This window comes from Gekko japonicus, unplaced genomic scaffold (assembly GCF_001447785.1).
Source record: "Gekko japonicus isolate JY-2015 unplaced genomic scaffold, Gekko_japonicus_V1.1 scaffold549, whole genome shotgun sequence".
NCBI lineage: Eukaryota > Metazoa > Chordata > Lepidosauria > Squamata > Gekkonidae > Gekko > Gekko japonicus.
The window spans coordinates 418,818-444,838 of NW_015169189.1; the positions used below are offsets into that span (position 1 = coordinate 418,818).

Below are 26,021 nucleotides of genomic sequence, written 5' to 3' on the forward strand. Positions count from 1 at the left end.
CATTTTAAATAAGAAGAATTGGTGTATAAGACATCAAATACATTCATGCCTCAGCTGGAGCTGTGCATTCAGTCCCAGCTGTTGGATCAGACTTTAACACGCACAATACACCTGGATGGATTGGGGCAAGTGAGTGAAAAATAATCACATAATTGTGTCTCCTGTGAATGTACTGTCAACACACCACAACTATGCTGTTGTGCACACTTATGAGAGAAGGGCACACTGCAGGCAGAGTGGGTTGTCACAAATGTTCTGGCTGAGGAAGTTTATAAAATGAAGTGTGACATGTACATTGATATTATCTAATTGTAATGTTATTATCTAACTGATTTTATGGTTTATGATATAAGTCAATTTCATAAAATCAAACAAAGATCACCAGCAAACAGCTGTAAACCATGACAGCCTCTGCAATGCTTTAAAAATATCTATAATTATTCACCGTTCTCTTATACCTGAGTCATTTCATTGCTGTCAGATGTGAAGCATTTCTCTTTTAATATGATTATATATAAAAGTTTATTTTCATACCCACTTTATGTTTAACAGAGGAGGAAATGATGCAGGGTTAAATTCTTTATCTCTTGAAGTAACTTTTATTTTTACAGTGACTTATATTGATCAAATTGTGATAATAAGTGCATGTACTGAAGACATTGGTTTTGCATGAGACTAACATAAGCTTTTGGTTAGCTTCTGGGCTTCATACACTTAAATGTAGTGAGACATAGGTATTGAAACAACAGTGACTTAAAGTAAAGTCCTTTTATTCCTATATTTATACTTCAATCGTAAGCAGAGTTACACCTAAGCCTACTGACAGAATTTGAAAATCTCTTGCAATACAAGCATTCTCCCCCAGTGCTGCTATATGGTATTGTTTTGTACTTTTCTAAGCCAGGGTTTTAAAAAAAAAACAACACAGTTCAGGCCTCCTTTACAAAGATAACATTGTTTAACAACATGAACTTATGGAGTTAGATAGCATTAATGGCTGTTGACCTATGTGTGAACACACATTCCTTAGGTTTTAAGGATATAAACTATAGCTAATCTTATGCCACAAAACCTAAACACATTTATATGGAAGTAAGCATAATTGATGTCAGTTAAATTTACTTCCTGGTATTTGTGTGTAGACTCACAAGCGCTATTTTATAGGTGCTATTTTATAGAGCATGAGTAAGTGTAACTAGAGAGTCCAGAACCTGCCTTGGGACTGGTACTGGACTTTCAACTTCTATGGGCTACAAAATATAAATTAGAGTGCCAGTTTGGTGTAGTGGTTAGGAGCATGGACTCTAATCTGGGAGAACCAGGTTTGATTCCCCACTCCTCCACATGCAGTCAGTCACAAGATCTTTAAGAGCTGTTCTCTCAAGGGCAGTCCTCGAGAGAGCTGGCTTAGCCCCACCTACCTCACAGGGTGTCTGTTGTGGGGAGAGGAAGGGATTGTAAGCCACTCTGAGACTCCTTTCGGGTAGTGAAGGGTGGGATATAAATCCAATCTCTTCTTCTATCAATTACCTTCCTGCTCCAACTCATCACATCAGTTACAGACTCTCTGGGATGAAGGACTGATTTGCTTATCTCACAGCGGTGACTATCAGTGCAATCTTAAATAGAGTTATACCTTTCTAAGTCTATTAATTTCAATGGCCTTAGAAGGGTATAACTGTGTTCAGGATATCACTGATAGAGAGTCTAGATTTTAGTAAGGAAGAAGATTATTATATTTTATAGGTTGAAATGTTTGTGCACAATTCCTGTTCCTCAAATAAGTGATTAAAATGTATGCCTACTGTCTACAATATAGAGATTTGTAATTATGAATAGTGCAGTTTGACATCTCATATCATATAGTGAACTAGCTAACTTATTTTGGCATTATTTTAGGAAACCATTTTCTAGCTGCTGGTGCTTTTAGTCTGCATCATTAATATTCAGCTCTTATTTTAGTCACTAATTTTTATATTAACCCAAATGAGTTTCATATATCTGATTGCTTTATTATAAAATAAAAAAAGTTTTCTCCTTCTCCTAGTGAATGTACCTTCAACTGTAATGGAAGCCATGTCAAGACAAGATACCCTCCAACCATTTAACAAAAGTAGCAAACTACCTTCTGCCACTCCCCAGCGATCCATAGTGTTTCCACAGACTCCATGTAGCAGAAATTTCTCCCTTCTGGATAAATCAGGGTCTATCGAATCAGGATTTAACCAGATCAGTGTGAAAAACCAGCGAGTCCTTGCAAGTCCGACATCTACAAGCCAATTAAATTCCGAGTTTAGTGACTGGCATCTTTGGAAATGCGGGCAATGCTTTAAGACTTTCACCCAGCGGATCCTCCTGCAGATGCATGTGTGTACACAGAATCCTGACAGGTAATATATGGACATTCTTTATATCTGTATCTACCAACAGTCAGTTCCACTGCTTTCTGCTTTTATCAGGTTGTAATCCTTTTTGCCACTAGACCATTATTAAGAAGACCCAGCACAATGCAATTCATCTGCTGTTATATAAAACACAAATATTGGCTGTAGCCTGGCTTTATTATTTGTAAAAAACCCAAAACATTGGGATACCTTAAATACACAGATAAGAGAAAATGGTTAAGAATATAATCTTGGTTTGGTGCATCTGTTAGGGAGGGAACAAAATAGAAGGAAAATGTATGGATATCACAGATGGAAAAAGGGGTCAAGATAATTAGAAGTCATTCTATCTTAGAAAGATAATATAACTTGCTGCTCAGCAGCTGTCATAGTCATTTCAGGGTTCACCTATAGTGTGCAATGTGTATGAACTTAATTAAGTACTAAGAGGTAATGAATTGGAATTTTTTGCTTAGTACTATTTTTCTTCAGAGCATGCAAAGCCATAAATCGTGCAAAGCTGTCAAAAGGAAATACCTACTCCACTAGTGATGTGGAGGAAAACAGATGCCACTTATTCAATAAACTAATATCCACACAGAAGAAAAATGTTGACTAGATACCTCAGAGTCAAAGTTGGTTTGAAAGTTTGTCAATACAGAATTTTATGGCCATGAACTGAGGATGAAATTTAGCTGAACAAGTGAATTAGAATTTCAGGTACTCTGACCAGTGCCCCAGTAGAGATAATGGAACTATTATTTATTAATCAAATCTAGTTTATTTGACAATCTTGATCGCTAGCAGCACAAAGGACAAAAATCAGATTAATTCAATAAAAAGACTGCTCCTGTTTTTGTCTTTCCTTTAGCAGCAAAAAGATGCATTAATAACACAACTGACTTTCCTGGAATAATCATTCTGGGCACAATCCACCAAGTATTACTGCTGCACACAGCCTCACTGGTGAAAATGGATTCTGGAGAGATATCAGTGAGTTCCATCAACAGTTTATGTTTTTCACTGAGTCCAGAGTACTGTTTTCACAGGGCTCTGAAATTATAGCAAAATTGTAAATTCACTTTCAGCACAGTGCAGCCTCAATTCATTTCTGTGATTGTTCCATGAAGGGTTCTGTATGTGATCAGCTTAAATGAAGATGGTTATACAGAAGAGGTGGTTCTTTGGTTGTAATGTCTAAACGTATCACCCTGGATTCCCAAAGTTAACAAATTTTTACCAAAACATTTTCAAGATAAATGGTGATTGTGGCTTTATACTGTTTATAACTAGAAATAGGGTGAGGGGCATATGCATGCATGGTGTAGTGGTTAAGAGCAGCAACTCTAATATGGAGAACCAGGTTTGATTCCCCAGTCCTCCACATGAAGCCTGCTGGGTGACCTTGGGCCACTCACAGTTTTCTCAGAACTCAGCCCCACCTACCTCACAAGGTGTCTGTTGTGAGGAGAGGAAGGGAAAGTGATTGTAAGCCGCTTTGAGACACCTCAATAGGGTATAAAAACCAGCTCTTCTTCTTCATTCCAAGACACATACAGAGTTCTTGCAGTGCAATGTAAGGCATAGGTCTGTGTACACCACAGGATGAGTGTTAAGAGCAGGTCCTTTGCAGGCAGGAGGGGGGGTGCGGCGGTCCTTTTTTATTGGACCCTCATGCCTGAAAGTATTTAATAGACTAGGGCAATGTGTGAAACCAGTCTTAATGCATGTAAAGTCATAAAACACATAAAAGGAATCCACACCAAAATTTTAATTATAAAATTTTAAGCTGCAAAAATTTCTTACACCTTTCAGATTTCTTTAGGTTTAATATTGGTTCCAGAAATGAGTACTGACCAGATCTATACATAAGTTCTTTTACTGTTTATTTCCTTTGTATCATATTTATGTTTTTAATGCTTCTGGCATTTCCATGCAAATACCTGCAAAAGCATTGTTTCCACTAACTGTAAAATGTAATTTTACAGAGTCCCCAAATATTTGTTTGTATCCAGTGATGTACAAGCAGAAACATGAACTGACTTAGCACAGTTCCACTTGTGCAAGATCTTATGCCCAGCTCTTCCTTCCCAATATGTTATAGTTCTCAGACATTAGTTGCATAACATTTTGTGAAAGCAGAAAAATGGTTCAGGATATGCTATCTTTAACTTAGTACAAGGGACTAGTGTGAGGGGTGTTTTTTTTCTACACTTGCACTTGTACAAGAACCTTAGCATGTATGGAAATCTTCAAGTGGATTTGAGCCATGGAGTGGGATCTTCACCACAAGAGTCCTACTAGTGCTGAAACCAGAGGTCATTTCGGGGGGGGAACGTGGGGATCGCAGTTCCCCCGGGTGAGGTATGGGGGCGGGGCACATGACGAAGCCCCGCCCCCTGCTTCCGGCCACCCCGCTTCCGGCCCTCATTCAGCCAGGAGGAGGCAGGAGAAGAGGGAGGGTAAGTTGCTTCCTCCCTGCCTCTCCCCACCCCTGCCTGCCTGGGGCCAGGGAGGGCCTTCGTGGGGCTTCCTTGCACTTCCGCCGGCCTTGCAGGTCCACCGCCGGGACCCTCATGGGGCTCGGCAGTGGAGCTGCAAGGCCGCCAGCGGTGGCCAGGACCGCTGGGGGCGGGGTGTGTGGCCTTATGACACACTTCCAGTGATGTCAGGGGGTGTGGCCTTATGACACACTTCCGGTGATGTCAGGGTGTGTGGCATATGCTAATGAGTTATGCTAATGAGTTCCCCTAGCTCTTTTTCTACGAAACGACCCCTGGCTGAAACTATCTAGGCAGCAAGACACCAGTAAATGAAAATGTAAGAATGAGAAATCTGGCTCAGTGTTCTGACTGATTTTTAATGGCAAGGATCTGCAGCTTTTTAAAATCTTGCCAACCAAGCCATCCATCTGTCAGACTCCTGGGCACATTACTCTCAACAACACTCTCTTTGGCAGTAATATGTTTATCAAGTTATAAGCAAGGTCCAGGTCATAACAGCACTGTGTCAGATCTGAAGATTTTGGCAGGTACAATAATAGATATAGGTAATTCAAATGTAACCCCTCCTAAGCCCCACTCAAATGTCACATCCACTCCACCTAGCCCCAGTGACTCAACCCTCCCTTTCACCTGGTAAATATACGATCCCATTATCTACAAAAGCTAGCTGGCAAGTTTCAAGGACTTTCCTTTGGGAAGGCTTCTTTGGAAGAATTACGCCTCTAAGATAGTGCAGTCACACACTCCACACTCACTCCCCCCCACCTAAGGAATTCCCCTGTCCCAGCAACCATGGCAAACTGAGCAGGGCAATATTTGACACATCCTTGACATTGAGCTAAATGATCAAAACACTGGGCAAATCCAAGTGCCTTGTGTACAGAATCTTCCCATCATGTTCTTTGAAGTTTTTGCATTCACATAACTGTCTGCCATTAGCTGCAATCTAATATAAATGCCTTAAAGGGCTACGGTGACTCAAGTGGTTAAGACGCTGAACTGCAGTCCAGAAGGTCAGTAGTTCAGCAGTTCAAGACCTGAGTCCCACATAACGGTATGAGCTCCTGTCTCTGGTACCAGCTCCTGCCAACCTAGCAGCTCTAAAGCAAGAAATTGCAAGTAGATAAATAGGTACCACTTCGGTGGGAAGGTAACAGCATTCCATGCGCCTTGGCATCTAGTCATGCCAGCCACATGACCACAGAAACGTCTTTGGACAGCGCTGGCTTTTCATCTTGAAATGGAGATGAGCACCGCATCCCTAGAGTCGGATTCAACTGGCTTTCAAGCAAGGGAAACCTTTACCTTTACCTAATATAAATGCCACTAGCTGATGCTTTGTATATGGGTTGAGACAGGGCCAGTGTCCACATATCCTGAGGCGGGGCATCTGCCAGGGCCCAGGCCTCCTGGCAGGGCCTGCTGCCAGCAGTCCCTGCCATCAAACCTCCTATGCTACTGGCCTGCACTCCCTTCCTACGCCCACTTGCTTGCAAGCATTACAGGGCTCCACCTTCTGTATTCCTAGCTACCTGGGCTGGTGACATTCACAGCAGCAGCACTCCCAACTGCACACACCTCCCACTGCCATTGAGGAAAGGTCATGTAGGTGGTTGTGTGAGGGATCATGAGCAGTCAGGGAAGTATGCACAGGAAGATAGTGGGGTAAATGAATGTGGGGCAGAAAGGGAGGAGTGAAAGGGGGTTAGGAGGAGGGGGACCTGAGAACTTTCTGCTCAGGAACCCTCAAAACCTGGAACCAGCCCTGTGTAGAGGTCTCAAATGAAAGTTCATAGTTCTCACAACAGCAAATATAGTAGTGGACAGAGCAGTGGGCTATCTGAAAAAGCCAAATTGTGTAACTATTAGCAGAAAGCACAACTGTCAATAGCATATTTCACACTGGGTGGTAATAACACCCTGGAAGTTTTGCATTTTTCAGATATTACTTGTGGGCTATAACCTTTTAGGCTAAGAGATGAGGTGGTTTATGTTGGAAAAAGAAGACTCAGATCATATACCTCCCTTCACAATTGATTACTATGACAGGTTGGCATCAAATTAACACTGTCACAATGAAACTAAGATTGGGGAGAAGAGTCTCCTCCCAAGTTAGAGTCAGATGGCCACTTGTTCTACTGGGAAGAAAGAAGTATCTTGACACTGGATTGTTGTTCCAATAAACCAGTATTATGAGAGTATTACTGTGACAGACAGTAAATGGTTAATGCTGTAACTTGGGCTGAGAAACTTGAGTAATAGGGGATTCAAATGGAATTCTTCAGTTGAGAGTGTCAGTTAGGAATTGAGAGAGCAAAGCAGACTACGAGAGGATCAAGAACGATCCTGAGTTAGGGGACAAGTAGCCCATCCCTATCAAGACTGAGGGAAATAGCTTCTAGTGAAGGGAGTTGATCCTATTAAGACTGATGAAAATGGCTCCTATAAGATGGGGGTGATCTCTAGCCAGTGTATAAGAAAGAAAACCGGAAGTTGTTTGAATGTTCTTGCTTTCACCAACTTTCAAGACTAGCACCAAGAAGCTTATACTTGTTTATGTAAGCAGAGACTGCCAAGAAATCTCTCTCCTCATTTTAAAGTCTTGTCTGAATAACAGAAACAGCTACTTGTTTGTGACAAATTATTTGGTGTTTATATATATATATACAAAATTACCTCATTCCTGTTATCTGTTCACCTCATAAGTCCTAAACCTGATTCCTACCTGAACATTTTCCCTCAAAGTGAAATAAAACAGTTTGTTATTTTTTATTTACCATCAGCCTCTTGTGTGCCTTTATCAAAGAAAGATTTTAGTCTCACCCTTCAGTTCCCTAGTCTGGGACAGCATTTACTAATATACATTAAAACAACTGGGTGGGACAGCCAGAGAAAAAGAGACAAAAAGTGCTGCTCAACTAAGAACAAGATAAAGGGAAATCCTGTGAGGAAGGGTGAAGTCATATTTACATATTAGCAATTGTAACTCAGCATTAAGGTGAAGAAACCCAGGAATTGACTCTAAATCTACTGTGAATGCAACAGTACAAGAGCTAAAGTTGCCCCTCTTTTAGAAGAAAGCATGTTGTTTTCTCATCATGCTTGAGAGCCATAAGTCTCCTAGGCACACTTCCTCCGATTTGATATTTCATGGATATTCACTTTTGCATACATTGATTTCTATGTTGTTTTGATGTGAAATATATTATAATTATGTACAAGACTTTTTAGGAAGGTTGCTACTGTACTGAATTTGGGGTTCTGAGCTCATAGCACAGGATACAGAATTTAGGAGGCTCTGGCAGGCTTCTCTGTGTGCTGGGAACCAAGGTATTGGTTGAGGCCTTTAGAATGGTGCCAGATGATACAGCACAATATAGGATGATAATGTTATCAACCCACTGTAGGCCATTACCCAGGCCTGTGGAAGGCTGACCACTGTTATGACTAGAGCTGAGGAGTGTAATGTGGACATCAGGTAACTTGTTGAAGGCAGCAGCAAAAAAGGAGCCATATCTTCTAGGCAGTATATGGAAACACTATCTCAGATTTGTATTTGAGTCAGACAGTGGGTCTGCGTTGATGATACCAGCTAAACTGGTCAACCCAGATCTAGGGAGGCCAGGTCACCTACCTAATTGCTGCTACTTCAGTGGTAGGTTAACTGTAAAATACAAGGTAGGGTTGCCATCCTCCTGCTATTATAACTGATCTCCAGATGACAGACATCAGCTCCATTGGAGAAAATGGCCACTTTCAGGGGTGCATTTGATGGAATTGTTCAAACTTTTCCCCTCCCCAAACTCTGCCCTTCCAGGCTCTACCCCTAAAATCTCCAGGAATCTCCCAACCCAGAGTTGGCATCCCTAGTACAAGGGGATACAGTGGCTATGTGAAACTAACACAAGCCCTTGGATGCTTTTGGACTGGGTGATCCACTTAGTTCATTACCTAATAGGTATTGTAGAAGAGGAAAACTGAGCATTTAGGTGCATTGCAATGTCACGCATACTTTGCAAATGCCCCGTTCATACCATTTAAGCTTAAATATTATTCCACAGATATCTAGCACCTCAGTGCTGGAGCAAGGATATATTTGTGGAATAGTGCCATGGGGGTCTGGCCACATTGTACAATTAAAAGCGCACCGATGCAACTTGGAATAAACAGTTTACCCTTTTTGCTATATATCTGTATGTACTTATTGAGTTTGGATTTTCTGTTCCCTTTCCTGCTAATCACCATCTATTTTGTTTAGAATTTTCATTATCTTGTGATTCATCCGTTGCTCCTTCTTTATTTCTTAAAGACGTAGCCTCATATTAATTACTATTACTATGACTGACTATGGCAAAAGGGAGAATTTTATATGAACATAGGTATAATTTACTATGCAGAGATGTAAACTACTGCTATTCTGTATCGTTCCTGTACTCTGCTGGATTAAATGGAGGTTGTACAATAATAGGGCTTGGTGGACTGTGATTATGGTCTCTATTTCATAATTTAAAAATCAGAAAATTGTTGTTTTTTTTTAGAATTACAGCTAGATAGCATTATTTTTCCAGTGAAAAAACTTTAAATATTTTCTAATAGAGCATGGGGACAATACAAGACCTAGCCATCTGAACTAATACTAGATATATATCCACAGGGCAGGAATGGAGTATCTCCAGGTTTGTATACAAATTTTATTTGAATCTGAAATTAATTAGAATTTTTGAAACAGTTTTGGCCATTTCAGTCACATTTCCTCTTACCCTAAAATGCATTTTTGTTTGTTAATTGATTTACTGTTTATCCTGAAAGCAATCAAAATTTAACACATCCAGAATTGGCCAAGGATATTCCTAGGACTTTTTGTTTGTTTGTTTTTTGCCCAGCCATTGGCAAATTGACCCACTGTTCCTTGAACCAGGAGTCAGAAATCCCTTCTCTCTTCTGTTTTTCTGCTGCAGAAATTCCCAACAATCCCATTTGGGGGGCTCCAGAAAGGGGTAAGCGGAAGCCTTCAATCATAGTGAATCATTAAAAAAACCCTATTTCATAATTTATTTTGAACTCAAAACCAGTTTTTAAAATGAACAATTGATTTACATCTTTTTTTCTCCTTTTTCTGTCATGTGCCATATGCAGTGGGGTTTAACAGACAGTATATGTTCCTGGGCTATCTAGGTATTGCCCTAACCAGTTTCATATACAGTTTTTTACATTTGTAACATATTTTAATTTTGTTGATAGTCACATGCATAAGATGTTGATGGGATGGTGGACAATACGCATGCAAGCATAATCTAAGTAGACATGGAATGCTAATCAGTTCTTAGTCTCTGTTTTCATGAAATCTCTATATAAATGTATGCATTGGGTCTTTCTATTACATTTCAGCAGTATATTTTGTTTTGCTTTTTAATACTGAGATTCTCCAGTACATGGAAACCGCTCAATAGGTATAGTGCTTTGCTTAAATTTGTAAACTTTGCAATTTTTTTTATCTTCATTCCACAGAAATATTTGATCCTACCTATTCTAAATATCCAGCAAGAAATGTTGGTTTCAGTATTGGTCTCTTTATAATACAACTATGGAATATAAACCCATTAAATAGTAGGCTGAATGCAGCAGTAAGTGGCAGAATCTTTTACCAAAGCTTGCAGATGTATTGATTTTTATTTTAATGTTTTGAATGTCTAGAAAGTATTGATTGTTTAGGATTAAGAGCAGTAGCATAGGTTTGCTATTCTGGTCATCCTGCCTCCAATATTTGTAAAATGATGACCTCAAAACGTGGGTGGTTCTGCATTCTTTAAGTATGATGAACCACAATTTATTCAGGCTTGCATTTTATTGCAAGAATTCTAATATGAGCTGCTCAGGTTAAAAAAACTGCTTAATATCATTTAAGTAATAAATACAACAAAGCTTTCATAAATTAAAGGGGTATTTCATATGCAATAGCTCAGTGGAGTTAATTGAAGTCTAGGGCAAAGTCAGAGCAGTATAGTGGTAAAGAGACTGAGTTGTGAATTGAGAAATTCCTGGTGCAAATCTTGGTTGTGCCATGCTCTCACTAGGTGACTTCAAGGAAGCTGCTGCCTCTTAGCTTTAGCACTCCCATCTAATAATGGCTTTTTCTGAACTCTCCTTTCTACTCGATAAAGAGGAGGAAATGATTCCCACTGATTCTTCCTTCCTACTGCAGACACCCAGGCCACTGCCAAGGGTTCCTCTTCTTGTTGAACCAACATTTGTGGAGGATACAAGTACCATAGCAGGATAGGACAAGTGTGATATACTTTGAAAAAGTACTATATAAATGCTGTGGGTATTATTATTGCTCCAAAACCATCCCAGAATGCAGGTACGATAAGAATCCTTTTTAAGGACAACAACATCAATTCTGGGTGTATTAATTGGCACACTCTATCATCTTAATTTTTGCCTTGTGTCTATCATGTGAAACTGTTTGGTCTCCAGCCCTTTACTGAAAGGGCTGACTCCAATACACTGAGCACAAGCCAAGAAAGGGAGGACAATTTAAGTTCTGTTGAAGTGCCTAGAATTTAAGTAATTTTAAGCAAATAATTTCAAAAACATTTAAGCATCTCTAACTCATTTTAGGATTGTGCTAGAAGTGTACAGACTACCCAAAATGAAGTAATGGTGTTGTGCTCCTCTATAGCATAATTGTCAGCATATATTGGGGGGCACGCCCACACACCTGATCAAGTATATATTTTTACACTAAACTGAATTTTTTACTTTCTATAGAGTTGTAGTCTATAATAAGTAAGGCTGCCAGAAGTCTTCTAATTCAAACTAAACTTATTCCATTTCTTTCAGCTATTGGAAAAATAATAACCAAGTGCCTCAAGTGTTTGTTTGGTGGTATTGTTGACAACATCGGAAGCTTCAGTTTTGTTTTGTTTTTTTGCATTGTTGTCCCAATAATCCCTTTTATTTTCCTTTCCCATTAGCTGAGACAGCAGCTTGCTTGTGTACCTTTCAGGTCTCTATGACTGGCATCAAGCCTCTTGTTGGGATCCACTATCACACATTTATTTGTTTCCTCATTTGTTTGTTTATTTGTTTATAGTCCTCATGTCTTGCTGAGACTCAAGGGGGATTACACAATGTAAATCAATGCATTCAACAGGATGAAATATAATTGATTGCATTAATTTACATTGTGTAATATAAATCAACAAGTGGTGACCCATGATTTTCACATGGGGGATCCCTTCCCCCTCTTAACTTCAGTCCCTCCCCATCATCACTGCCAGGGCTCTGTTGCAACTTCCACTTAAAATTAAATTTAAATTAAGCTGATAGATGGGGGAAGCTGCAATATTTGTAGGGGGGATCCCTTCCCTCTTTTAGCTATAACCCCCCTCCATAGCCACTGCCAGTGCTCTGTCGCAACTTCCACTCTATTTATTTATTTCATTTATTTCATTTATATCCTGCCTTCCCCACAAAGCAGGCTCAGGGCGGCTTACACAGTTTGATGCATAAATAACAGTTAAAATCCACATCAAATCATCTAAAAACAGTTCAATTAAAACAATTCTGTATCATAAAGTGCTGGAAATAATTAATTATTATGTAACGATGGCATACTGTATGAGTGCATGCAAGATCTAATTGAATGTTCTGCTCCATGATCTTCCTGATATAAGCGGCGGCGCAGGCTGTAGATGTCAAAGCTAAGGGCCAGGGCTCTATAATTGGGATTGTTGGTGGTAATAGTGGCAGCGGCTCCTTAGCTGAAGGCCTGGTGGAAGAGCTCCATCTTGCAGGCCCTGTGGAACTGTAAAAGATCCTGCAAGGCCCTGATCTCTTCTGGGAGCTTGTTCCACCAGTATGTAGCTGCCACTGAGAAGGCCCTGGCCCTGGTAGTAGCCAGCCTGGCATCCTTGGGACTCGGGAGGGCCAGTTGATTTTGAGACCCTGACCGTAGTGCTCTCTGGGGTATGTATGGGGAAAGGCGGCTCCTCAGGTATGTTGGACCCTGCGCATATAGGGCTTTAAAGGTAAGAACCAGCACCTTGAAGCGGATTCGGTATGCTATTGGCAGCCAGTGCAATGTTTTCAGCACAGGCTGGATGTGCTCCCACATGGGGAGGCCCATCAGGAGCCTGGCTGCAGCATTCTGTATTGGCTGCAGCTTCTGAATTGAATTTAAATTAAAGCTGAGGGGGAAGGCATCCTCCTTCAAGTATTGTAGCTCTTGCCCCACCCCCATCGCCTATCAACTTTAATTTAAATTTAATGTTAAGCAGGAGCTGTAATGAGCCCTGGCAGTGTCGATGGAGGGGTTAAAAAGAGGAGAGGGAAGGGATTCCCCAGGAGTATCACAGCAGCTGCCGCTCCCCCTGCATCACAGCTGCAGGTGAGCTCACTACAACTCCCGGCCTCCGCTACAAGGCCCACTGTGTTGCTGCCCCCCCACCTCAAAGCTGGCTAGCCCTGTATGGCTCCTGGCCTTCACTGCTGGGCCTGCTGAGGCTCCCTACCCCTTCACCCTTACAGCTGCTGACAGTGAGCTTGGCATAGTTCCCATCCTCCCCCACCATGACACTTCAGAACCTTCACTGCCAGGTCCACTGCAGCTCCCCAAACCCCTCCAGCTTGGCAGCTGCTGTGAGTGAGCCCAGCACTGATTCTGCCCCCTCCCCCCAGCAATCCCAACATGGCTTCTGGCCTCCAGCACCAGGCCCACTGCAGGTCCTGAACTCCCTCAACTATTGTAGCTGCTGCCAGCAAGCCTGCTGTGGCTCCTGTCCCCCCTATCGCTGCCGAGATTACACCAACTGCTGTGTGTTGTCTCCAGAGGTCATTTCGGGGGGGAACGCGGGAGAATGCAGTTCCCCCGGGTGAGGTGCAAAGGGCGGGGCACACGATGAAGCCCCGCCCCCTGCTTCTGGCCGCCCCGCTTCCAGCCCTCATTCAGCCAGGAGGAGGCAGGAGAAGAGGGAGGGTAAGTTGCTTCCTCCCCGCCTCTCCCCACCCCTGCCTGCCTGGGGCCAGGGAGGGCCTTGGCGGGGCTTCCTCGCACTTCCGCCAGCCTTGCAGGTCCATCGCCGGGCCCCTGATGTCAGGGGGTGTGGCATATGCTAATGAGTTATGCTAATGAGTTCCCCTAGCTCTTTTTCTACGAAATGACCCCTGGTTGTCTCCCATGTTTTTTTGTTTTTGTTTTTTAAAGCTTTAAGATTTTTCTGCAAACCTGGGGAGTCCTTCAAGTTTGGAGAAAAATCTCCTTTCTTTCAGTGTGAGCCTGATCAGCAGATCTAGATATTTGCAGATTGCCTACACTTGAGAAATAGATAATAGGACTAGGATGACAGAAGTCTGAAACAAAGCATAAAGGATTAGATATGTTAAACAATCCAGAACATGGCATTACATAAGTAAAAAACAATGCAGGGAGAGCAGGATAATACCTGCAGCCAACAGGTAAATACATACACAGAAATCTAGTCCACAGTCCCGTTCCCTTTCTAAAAAGTATTTTCTTGGACTATTCCATTATAATTTAACCATATGAAATAGCAGCTTGCATGAGATTGCAGAAAGTTCTTTAGTTTCTCTTGTTACAAAAGAACAATAAGGAGGGATGTCTTTACCATGAAACAGTTTGCTGAAACCAATCATCATATGAATGTATTAACTGAAAAATAAATTCAATCCAGAAAAGGGAGGAGGGATCAGTTTGATTTTTCATTCCAGTTAAAAAATGCTAAAGACTGGCATGGATCAACTCCATATGTTCTTTGGAGTTCAGATCCAAAAACACTGTGTGTGCATGTATGGGCATGTGTTTCAAACAACATTCTATTTAGATTCTATGAGAACACCTTTCAGCACATGGTTCTGGTGTGAATTGGGGTTGACACTAATCTTTCAAGTGGAGTTCTGATTCTGGGTTCTTTATTAAGCATTTTTGGTCATTGTTTTTCTTATTTATTTATTTATAATTTGACAATTTACATTCTTGATCTTTCTTTCTTCAAGCAAGGACTCAGGACAGATTACATTTGTTACTAAAAACAATAATAAAATAAACATAAATTAGCCCTAACAAAAACTCAACAAGGCAGAGGAGGGGTTTCAAGCATATGGCCTGTGGGCTGGATCTGGCCCCTGCTGGGCTCCTATCTGGCCTGCAAGCAACTGGCTCTCTGCTGCTTTCTGCTTCCTGTTCCTGCTTCCTGCATCGCATCTCCTTTTGCCCACTCTCTCCTATTTCCTGCTTCACAGAGGAGAAAAAGAAAGCCAAGCCTCTCTTTTCTCGATTGGCTGAGGGCTCCTCCCCTTCCTCCTCCTCCTCTAGGGAGAGAGGGAGAGGGGAAGAGCCAGAGACAGAGGGAGAGAGGGAGTCCTGTGGCACTTTTAAGACTAACAACATTTTATTCCAGTTATAAGCTTTTGTGTGCCAGCACACTTCTTCAGAGGGAGGGGGGAGCCAGAAAGGGCATGCCAGAGAGAGAGAGAGATGGAGTCCTATGGCAGTTGGAGAGATCTCCCTTTCCAGTTCTAACAGATGAGGAGGGGAAGAAACCTAACAGCACAGCTTGTATTCTTTATTAGTGGAAGGGAGCAAGAGTCCAGTAGCACCTTAACAACTAACAAAATTTGTGGCAGGGCATGGACTTTCATGAGTCACTGCTCACTTCTTCAGCTACAGCTAGAATGTCCTTATATCTTGGAGAGTGAAGTGATTTCAGATGCCAAATGTGTTGTATACTGAGATAATTTTACATCAGCGCTAGCGAGGCCATACAGTCTAGCACACCTTCAGGTGCTAGAACAATAGAGGAATCGGATCCTAGGACAGACCAATTGGAGTGCCCAGATTCTAGAGGAGACCTATGGATGTGGGGTACTTCAGTCAAGGAACTCCTGACCTCCAACGATGTCCTTGCTCACTTCAACGAGTCCCTCCCGGTCGTCTTCGCGTGCGATGCCTCTCCTTAAGGGGTCGGGGCTGTGCTGGGACACCAACTGCCAGATGGTCGTGAGGTTCCGATTGCATACCATTCCTGCACCTTGTTGTTGGTGGAGTGCAACTATGCTCAGATAGACAAAGAGGCTCTGGTGATTGTGGCAGGGGTGCGGAAATTTCATTACTATTTGTATGGTCGGCCTTTTACCATTGTTACAGCCCACAAGCCTCTATTGGGACTGTTGGCTTCGGACAGGCAAATGCTGCAGATGCCGTTTCCCAGGGTGTTCCAGTGGTCCATTTTCCTCGCCGGGTACACATATGCACTTGTATACCAGCCTGGTAAAGCGATGGGCCACGCGGACGCTCTCAGCCGCCCCCCTTTACCATCCTCTGACCCTGCTCCTGTGCACCAGATTCTGCTGATTGAGTACCTCCCCGACTGGTCCATCCAGGTAGCTGAAGTCTCCTGACACACCGCCCAGGACTGGGTCCTCTCCCGTGTTTTGGATTGGGTGGTGAGGGGATGGCCTGCCAGCCGACTGGGCACAGAATTTGCCACTTTCGTTTCCCAGTGGGACGAGCTATCAGCGCACAAGGGCTGCCTGTTATGGGGAAGCAGAGTGGTCGTGCCCGTTCCCCTGCGCCAGCGAGAACTCACAGCCCTGTACAAGACCCACCCGGGGATCGTGTGCATGAAGACTTTAGCCCGTAGTTATGTGTGGCGGCTGGGAATGGATGGGGAGATAGAGGACCACGTGAAGCGCTGCCAAATGTGCCAAGAGTCATGACCACAGCCACCCAGGGCACCAGTGTAACCCTGGGAATCTGCACATGAGCCATTGGCCCGCCTGCACCTAGATTTCGTGGGCCCCTTCCAGGGACAACTATTTTTCATCCTGGTAGACTCATATACCAAATGGCTAGAGGTTGTTCCAGTCCCCACCACGTAATCCTGTGCCACCATCCGCACTATGTGGAGGATCTTCAGTACACATGGCATTCCCGTCACTTTGGTATCCAACAACGGGACTGCTTTTACTTTGGCTGAGTTCCAGGAGTTTGTGTGCTACTACAGAATTTGACACATCCGCTCAGCTCCCTTCCACCCAGCAATGAACGGTCAGGCAGAAAGGATGGTGAGGACAACCAAAGAGTCCATGTGCCGCATTTGCACAAGGGGACTGGGACCACTGGTTAGCAGCCTTTCTCTTCGTCCAAAAGATGACCCTGCACACTTCTACTGGCCGCAGCCCAGCAGAATTATTGATGGGATTCTTTTGAACTATGGTGCTGGAGAAGACTCTTGAGAGTCCCTTGGACTGCAAGAAGATCAAATCAGTCAATCCTAAAAGAAATCAACCCTGACTGTTCCCTGGAAGGCCAGATAATGAAACTGAAGCTCAAATACTTTGGCCACCAAATGAGAAGGGAGCACTCACTGGAGAAGACCCTGATGCTGGGAAAGATTGAAGGTCAAAGAAGACGGGGACGGCAAAGGATGAGATGGTTAGACAGTGCCATCGATGCAACAAACATGAAATTGACCAAACTTCAGAGGACGGCGGAAGACAGGAAGGCCTGGCGTGATCTGGTCCATGGGGTCGCGAAGAGTCGGACTTGACTGTGCAACTGAACAACAACAACAAAAAGGCACCACACAACCTGGCTGGATCGCCTACACTCAGATCGGGGCCCTGATCACACCTTGGTCCTGGAGTACCAGGATGCCCCACGCGGGTTCTTCCCAGAAGACCCCGTGTATGTGAAGAACTTCTCTCAGGGTCCAGCATGGATCCCGGCCAGGGTTGTGAGGGTGATGGGACCACTATTGTACAAGGTCTCTACGGAAGAGGGCCAGTTGCTCTGGAGGCACATGGACCAGCTGCGCAGGCATCTACTTCTCGTGGACCCAGCAGAGGGTACAGACCCCGAGGAAAGTGACGAGGAATTCCAGACCCCCGGGGAACAAGAGCCTGAGGGCAATACACCGGCCCTCAGAGAACAGCAGGTACCCAGCGTGCAATTCCCCAAGAGAGCCAGCCAAGCACAGGACCCAGCAACACCAGGGGAGGCCGTTCCAGGGCCTGCCCCCACCTGAAAGGGCAGTGGAAGCCCCCGACGTAAGCCAAGGGCCCTCAGTGCCACTGGCAGAGCTTCGCCACTCGACTTGTGAGCAAAGACGACCGGTGTATCTCAGAGACTATGTAAGTTAGGGCCTCTGGACTATGAGGGGAGGGGTGTTGTATACTGAGATAATTACATCAGTGCTAGCGAGGCCTTCTAGCCTTCAGGTGCTAGAACAATAAAGGAATCAGATCCTAGGACAGACCAATTGGAGTGCCCGCATTCTAGAGGAGACCTATGATGGACTCCTCCACTGTAAATAGCCTATCACTGGTGTTGGGGTGGGTGTTGGGTGTGGGGTACTGCAGGGATATAAGCAGGGCTCGGACCTCACTAGTTCATCTTTCATTTTGCTTGCTTAATAAAACATGAGCTGACCACTACTCAATGCCTCCAAACTCAGTACTTTACAAAATGACAATAACAGGCATTGATAATGAGAGAAGAAACCTAGATCTCAATTCAATCCAGGAGGATGCATTGTCTTGAGCTTCATTATCAATTGCAATTCAGCAGTCTCTTTTTCTAATCATCCTTTGAAATTCCTTTGTAAGAGAATTGCTACTCTTAGGTCAGCAACTGAATGTCCTGGAAGGTTATAATGTCCCCCCACTGGTTATTGAATGTTGTGGTTTCTAACAGCAGTAATAAAGAGTAAGAGTCCAGTAGCACCTTTAAAGACTAACAAAATTTGTGGTAAGGTATGTGCTTTTGTGAGTCACTGCTCATTTCTTCAGATTTATTTCCATTTATTCTTTGCATCCCCTTGGACTGAATCCTACTGTATCAAATTGAGACCTAGGTTTCCTGTCTCATTATCAATGCTGTACATTTATAGGGATCCAGTGTACATTACAGATACCTCTAGACCACAGGTCCCCGACCTTTTTGAGCCTGCAGGCACCTTTGGAATTTTGACATAGCATGTTGGGTGCAGCCACAAAATGGCTGCCATGAGAGGTGGAGCCAGAAATAAAATAGCTGATGCAGCAGCTTACCTTCAGTCACACAGTGAAGATCCTTGGGCTGTGGTGGCAGCTAATGTCAAAGCAACATTTTTGAAAAATCTGCACAGCCCATCAAATCTCCAGTGGCCAATCAGAAGCCTTGCTGGGCAAAAGCCCCACCCACTTTCTGAAAACACTTGGTGAACGCAAGGAAAGGTGTTGGCAGGCAGAATGGTGCCCGCAGGCACCACATTGGGGACTCCTATTCTAGGCAGTAGATAAACTGCTGCACTCTGCACTAGCAAAATTTTCTGAATTGTCTTCAAGGGCAGCCCTGAATATACAACATGTTAACAATAGTTCCTCCTGAGGGTTACTGCGGCATGTATCAGTGTCGCTGATGCAAGGGAGTAAGCCGGCTTCTAAGCCAAATCAAGGTGAGGGAAAGCATTCTTAGCCACTAAGGTGACCAGTTTTTCTACTTACAACACAAGAGGTCACTTAACTCCCAGACTCACCACTGAATTAACCCAGTTTTTATTTAAGTGTGATCTTTATTCTGACATAAAATCTTAGATCCAGGATCAAAAAGAGGTTCAGTTTGGTTTAGCTAAATGGCTTTTACAATTACTGTTTTATTTGTCCAGTTGAAATATATAGGGAAGGTGTAAATGTGTTCTCATTACCAACGGTATCACGTCACAAGCACTGACAAACAGTAATATAACTGCTAGCAAGAGTTCATGCAACAGTCTATACAATATCCCAAGACACAAAAATCTTTCATATTTTAATCAACATATTATGCTTTGAATGCTGGGAAAAATATTATTTCACCACAACACTACTGTGGAAAGGCATTTTAGACACATTTCATCTATGAAAGAATGAATAATAGAATGGAAAAGCCTGTATTTGCCATACACATGGTAAATTGTCTGTACTTGTTCCGTAGCTGGTTGCACTTGTTTCAGTGTGGTAGCTGTTTACAAACAAAGAATGATGTGGTTTCACAGAATGTAATATTAATCATGTTGACTTGCCTTAAAAAAATTAAGAGATTAATTGGTTTTATTTAGTGACTTATTTGTTTATTGTGGTAGCAGTTAAAAATAGATAACCAGAGGCTAATAAATGTTAATGATCCCATTCACTCTTAGAAAATCAATTGCTCATGATTATAGCACATCTCAGGGTATTGTTTTTGAGCAAAAGAATTTAACACTAAGAGTATTTTGAGGAGAGTAGTAAGCTCTCAGACAACTTTGTTCTATCATTGCCAGTTTTATAAATGATTTCCCAGTAAGCAAACAGTCCTTTTGAAAAAAGATATAAATCTGAAAAGCATATTCCTTTCCTGATAAAGACAGTAGGCTGGAATAATTATTAGTATGCCCTTGAAACACATGGTTTTATATTGGCTTAAATTGTATGGTTGTGACCTTGGAGTTCTGTGTGAGCTGTGGTTGTCCCAATCCATTCAACAGTAAGAAACTTGCTTCACATGTGCTTTGTTTGTTGTACAGTTATACATTTTAGGGTCCCCATATTCTGGAGAAAGAAGGCCAATTATTTATTATTAATGATTTTTTTTTTCTGTGTTACTTCTACGGACTTGGCTCCTAGAGTTCCATGGGCAGAAGAAGGGAAACCTCTGATTCCCTGCCCCTGGCTATTCCTTCCTGGACACCCCCCATTCCCCAAGAGCAGCATTTTTGGAATGTTTTGGGATGCCCTGGGAGAGAAGAATCAGGAAAAAGCCCACCTTGCATCAATGGAAATCTAGGTGGGATCCAAGCCACTGTATATACCACAACAACCATCAATAAACCTAATAAAATTACAATAAAGCTTTAAAATCCCAATACTAACAACACACAGCATAATAAAACCAAATAATCTATAACAACTAATGAACTCCGGCCATGAAACCCTTCTACAACAAACCTAATAAGAGTTTCTTTGCTTAGCTTGCAAGCCTGAATATGTGCATTTTACCTTTTTTCCTGAAAATGAGTGAGAGGACTTCAGCCTTCAGTAAATCATTCTAGAATCTTGGAGGAAATATAATAAAGGCCATGATTGAAGTAGTTGACAAAAGCAACTGCAATATCTTAATGGCCGTCTCAGTAACAGGGTGCAGGAAATGTCTCTCTTTCTTCAATCATCCCATGTAGATGATTGTCCCCCCATGTGCCCCCATGAGCAAGTATCATGTTTTAAGCTGTTATCTAATTTACCGTTATTACATTCCTTAGAGATAGGTTATTACAATTTCCATTCTACAACAGGAAAATGCAGGTTCAAAATGCCACTTCACACACACTCATCGGTCCATGGACATAACCAGGCCCCCCATGGTCTTAGGTGAACTGGTATCTACTCTAGGAACATTTTTCTCTTTGAAATGTAAGAAGACTCAGAAAGGTTTTATAATGTGAGTAATGATAATAATATTGTATTGAGCTATTGACCAATGCTAAGCTATTAATCAAGCTAAAAAATTCTTACGATCAGTGCTCTGAAGCACTGTAAAATAATGGCATTGGTGATCAGTGATGCAAGTAGTCACAATTAAGCAGTTTAGTTGACGGATGAGGGAGCACACTTTATTTTATACTTAATTGAATTGCTGTACATGCTTGGTCACAATTGTCTCCTTCCCTATAGCTTTGGTTTTTAGCAATTTAGAGAGACACATTTCTTAGTAAAAGCAATTAAGACTGCGTTGTGTGTACATTGTACTCCAAAAGTACAAACAAGAGTTCTTCCTTTATCTGCTGCCTGGTGCAAAAATGATGAACGTGCCTGAAGATGCATCCTTCAATGTCTTAAGAGAGGTATAAACAGAAAAGGCATTTCATTATATGAACTAAGGTAAGATAGGGAACATGCTAACACATCAGAATATTTACCAAGTATTTGGCCTATTAGTTGCTGTAGATTTTCCGGGTTGTGTGGCCGTGGTCTTGGCGTTGTAGAACCTGTCGTTTCGCCAGTAGCTGTGACTGGCATCCTCAGAGGTATAACACAGAAAGATGGAGTACTCTCTGTGTCAAGCCTTCGACAACATATTATTTGGCCTATCATTTGGGAAAAAACTGAGAGTCTGGTCACTGTGTCAACTCTATGAGTATGCTATGGGACATCTATAAATGGAGCTGCAAAACTGCAGTCACATTTCAGCTCAGACCAGCATCTGTTTCACTGGTTGTGGAGAGTGACAGAAAGACGTTCAAAAGGGAATGTAAGCCTGAGTTTGGCAGATCACCCTAATGTATTTCTTGTTCCTTGTGCTTTGGAGGAGACTGGCTGATGCCTGGTCTGCATGTGCTACAGAATGAGGTGGCAGAATGCTGGGATGAAAGAAAAAACTATACCCACTTCAGACATTTTAAAAAGGCACTTTCCTACATTGCAAGCTCCATGCAAATAAAATTGTGCTGCACATCAAGATAAGAGCTGAGCTGTCTCTTCTTTATGTGCTGTTTTTTATGCTTTTAGGCAGGTTTTTTTTTTCAAATGTGGGAAAGTATTCAGCAGTAGTACCCCCACCTGTAGACTGAAGTGGTATCTTCTATCCTATCACCTCTGCATTGGATCACGATTCCACAGCATTTATATGTATAATTTATGTTATTTATGCACAAATGCTAGAGCGCCCCCTGAACGATGTGCCTGGCACAATGATGTCATTTCCAGGTGATGTAATTGTGGTGTGCATGCTTTGCACATGCACCAGAAAATCCAGGAACCCGGGCTGGAGCCCCCCACTGGCCGCCAGATAAAACCTGGCAACCCTACACTGGGACTCAAGGCAGATTACATAGAATAACTCCATATAATCTGTATTTGCTTCATTTATACCCTACTTTTCTCTGCAATTCGGATTGACACAGCTTACATTTTTCTCTCCTCTGTTTTGTTACCTACTCTTCTGTGGGCAGATTCTATCACTTTGCTGAAATTCTGTAGCATGTGTAATCAGTTTAAGGTGCAATCTAATACATTTATTTGGGAGTAAGTCCCATTGAAGTCAGTAAGATTTACTTCTGTCACGCAGGGCTCTTTTTGTAGCAGGAACTCCTTTGCATATTAGGCGACCCCCCCCCATGTAGCCAATCCTCCAAGAGCTTACAGAGCTCTTCTTACAGGGGCTACTGTAAGCTCTTGGAGGATTGGCTACATTAGGGGGGGTCACCTAATATGCAAAGGAGCTCCTGCTACAAAAAGAGCCCTGCTCTGTGTATATATGCTTAGGATACTGGAAAATACAATTTTGCTAGGAAAAGCGGAAGGCAGCAGGAAAAGAGGAAGACCCAGCATGAGATAGACTGACTTAATTAAGTAAGCCACGGCACTCAGTTTGCAAGACCTGAGTAAGTCTGTTAACAATAGGACATTTGGGAGTTCTTAAATCCAGGTTACCGTAAATCAGAAGCGACTTGACAGCACTTAACACACAAACACACACACACACATTTAGGATTGTACCTCATGTGTCCTTTTATTTCCATCTTTCCTTCATTTTGTTGTTCACCCATTATTTCTCCTAAACTTACAACATTATGGACTATGTGATTATAAAGGTTTCCCTTGCTCGAAAGCTAGTTGAATCTGACTCTAGGGGGCGGTGCTCATCTCCATTTCCAAGCCAAAGAGCCAGCGCTGTCCAAAGACATTTCCATGGTCATGTGGCTGGCATGACTAAGCGCTGAGGCGCACGGAACGCTGTTACCTTCCCACCAAAGTGGTACCTATTTATCTACTTGCAATTTCTTGCTTTCGAACTGCTCGGTTGGCAGGAGCTGGGGCCAGAGATGGGAGCTCACTCTGGCACATGGCACTAGGGTCTTGAACTGCCAAACTACTGACCTTCCGGTCTGCAGCTCAGCGTCTTAACCTCTGAGCCACCGCGGCCCCACCACGTGATTATAACAACCTCTAATATCACAACAAATAAATTTCTTTTAGCGTTTTAGAATGAAGTTATATGAAGATCAGGAGGAAAAGCATAATATTTAAATGAAAATAGTCTCACTAATGGAAAGAAAATAGATTCATAGCAAAACACCTGATATTAAAAACTCTACTCCTATGCAAACAAATCCATTGCAAAGCATGTAGGATTTTTGTATGGACTCTGATATGCCAAGAGTTTCATTTATGCAGATTAACTTGGAGCATTACAGATCCAATTTATTTTCATTTGGGCTAAAGGTTAGTACTGAGGTTATATTACATTTCCATAAGAACTGAGGGAGGGATTATAGTGTGACATCATGTTTCACAACAGGCTATATTGTGTCCTTCCTGATAATGCATAAATTAGCATTAATTAATACATGAATTAGAATTGCCTGATCAGGTTTCCTATAGGTTGTCGCCTCTCGTATCTAACCTTCAGTAGTATGACTGAAATAGTACTGTACCCATCCCAATCTCTTTCTAGGAACGCCAGAAAATAACTTCCTTTTGCATTCTCTTGATGTATGTGTCCTGGCTCTGAAGCTAGCAGCTATTTATACATGAGTGTAACATTTGAAAAGGTTTTATGCATTTAGAGCCAGATAGTGGGATCATTTTCCAGGTTTTAACACGGCTCTTATTTGCAATGTTTAGGCCTGTGTGTTTTGGATTTAGCAGATGTATTTCCTATTCAAATATTGCAACCACGCAAAAGCATCTGGTAGGCATGGTTAGAAGGATGCAATATTTCTCTTCCAAACAAGTATTGAAAAGAGAGATCAGGGAAGAGTATATTCAAACAAGACTATTGATTGTATTGATTAGTCTCAACTAGAGATGGGCATGAACCCCGGTTCAAGCATGAACCAGTCTGGTCTGTGGTTCCCGAACCAGGGGTTCAGAAGAACGTGCCTCCCATGAGCCACCCATGAACCTCCATGGAGTTTCAGGAGGTTTGGGAAGGGTTCATGCAGGCTACAAAGGCATTAAATACCTTCAGAGCCCAACCAGAAGTGAGCTCTGAGGCCATTTAAAGACTGTCAGAGCCCACCACCAGCCCCATGGTCCACCCCAAGTGAGCTCCAAAGACATTTAAATGCTTTCAGAGCCCACCTCCAGGTCAGGCCAGCCCGACTGAGCTCTGAGAGTGAGCTCTGAAGGCTTTATAGGCCTTCAAAGCCCATCTCACCTGGAAGCGGGCTCCAAAGGCCTATAAAATCCTTTGGAGCTCACTCTTGCAGCTCAGTCAGGCCTACCTGACCCAGAGGTGGGCTCCGAAGGTACTTAAATGCCTTTGGAGCTCACTTCCGGGTGGGCCGAACCGCCAAACCATGAATCATAAACTGGTTTGTACAATGGAGGAGTTAATTGGAGGTTTGTGGTTCAAGGTTCAGGAAAACCCTGAACCACGAACCTCCATTTTCCAGATTCATGCCCACCCCTAGTCTCAACTCTCATGTCAGTCAACACACTAATCAACAAATACCAATGTATCGTAGTAGAGTAGGGTTCCCAAATCCCCCCGGGGGGCGGAATTCCCCCCGGTTTCAAGCCCCAATTCTCGCTCCCGCGGAATCGGGGCCCGGGGGAAACCCCACCCCCGTGTGTGCGTCACCGGAAGTGACATCGCACGCTGGGGGCGGGGCGACGCCATTTGAGGGGGAAACTCTTTGTTTTCCCCTCAAATGGCGTGGCCCCGCCCCAGCGTGTGACGTCACTTCCGGTGACGCTCCGGAAGCGCGCGCGAGCACATCCCCGGCCGGCTCCCAGAGCGACAGGATGCTCCCCCGCCAGTAAGCTTTTTCGATTTGGCAACCCTATAGTAGAGTGATCATATTAATGCATTTGAAATGTTCTTGTAAACACGGGAAAGAAAGAAAACCACAGAAGCCTCACTGGGCTTACCTTGTATGTTGTCAAGATGTTTTATTATAGATAGCTATGAAGAAGAATTTATCTGTTATGTTAAAAAAAGGAAAAGCATCATGAATCACGTTACATTTGTAAAAATGAACCTGTGGCAGCTTTGAACATTCAAAGCTGCAGTGTCTTTTGTGTGACTGGTGCTTAACACTTATTTAAGCAAAGCCACATCTAAAATGTGTTTGTTCTCATCCTTTCCTTAACACACTGAAAGAGGAAC

At 42.8% G+C, this 26,021-nt stretch overlaps 1 protein-coding gene across 1 annotated transcript in view; it reads left to right on the top strand.

The window, feature by feature from the left end:
* PRDM6 (PR domain containing 6) overlaps window positions 1-26,021 on the top strand; it is a 161,534-nt gene that overhangs the window by 116,483 nt on the left and 19,030 nt on the right. Inside the window, exon 5 of the mRNA XM_015416222.1 lies at window positions 2,048-2,390. Coding sequence (XP_015271708.1) covers window positions 2,048-2,390 — 343 coding nt within the window. The remainder of the gene's footprint in view (window positions 1-2,047; window positions 2,391-26,021) is intronic.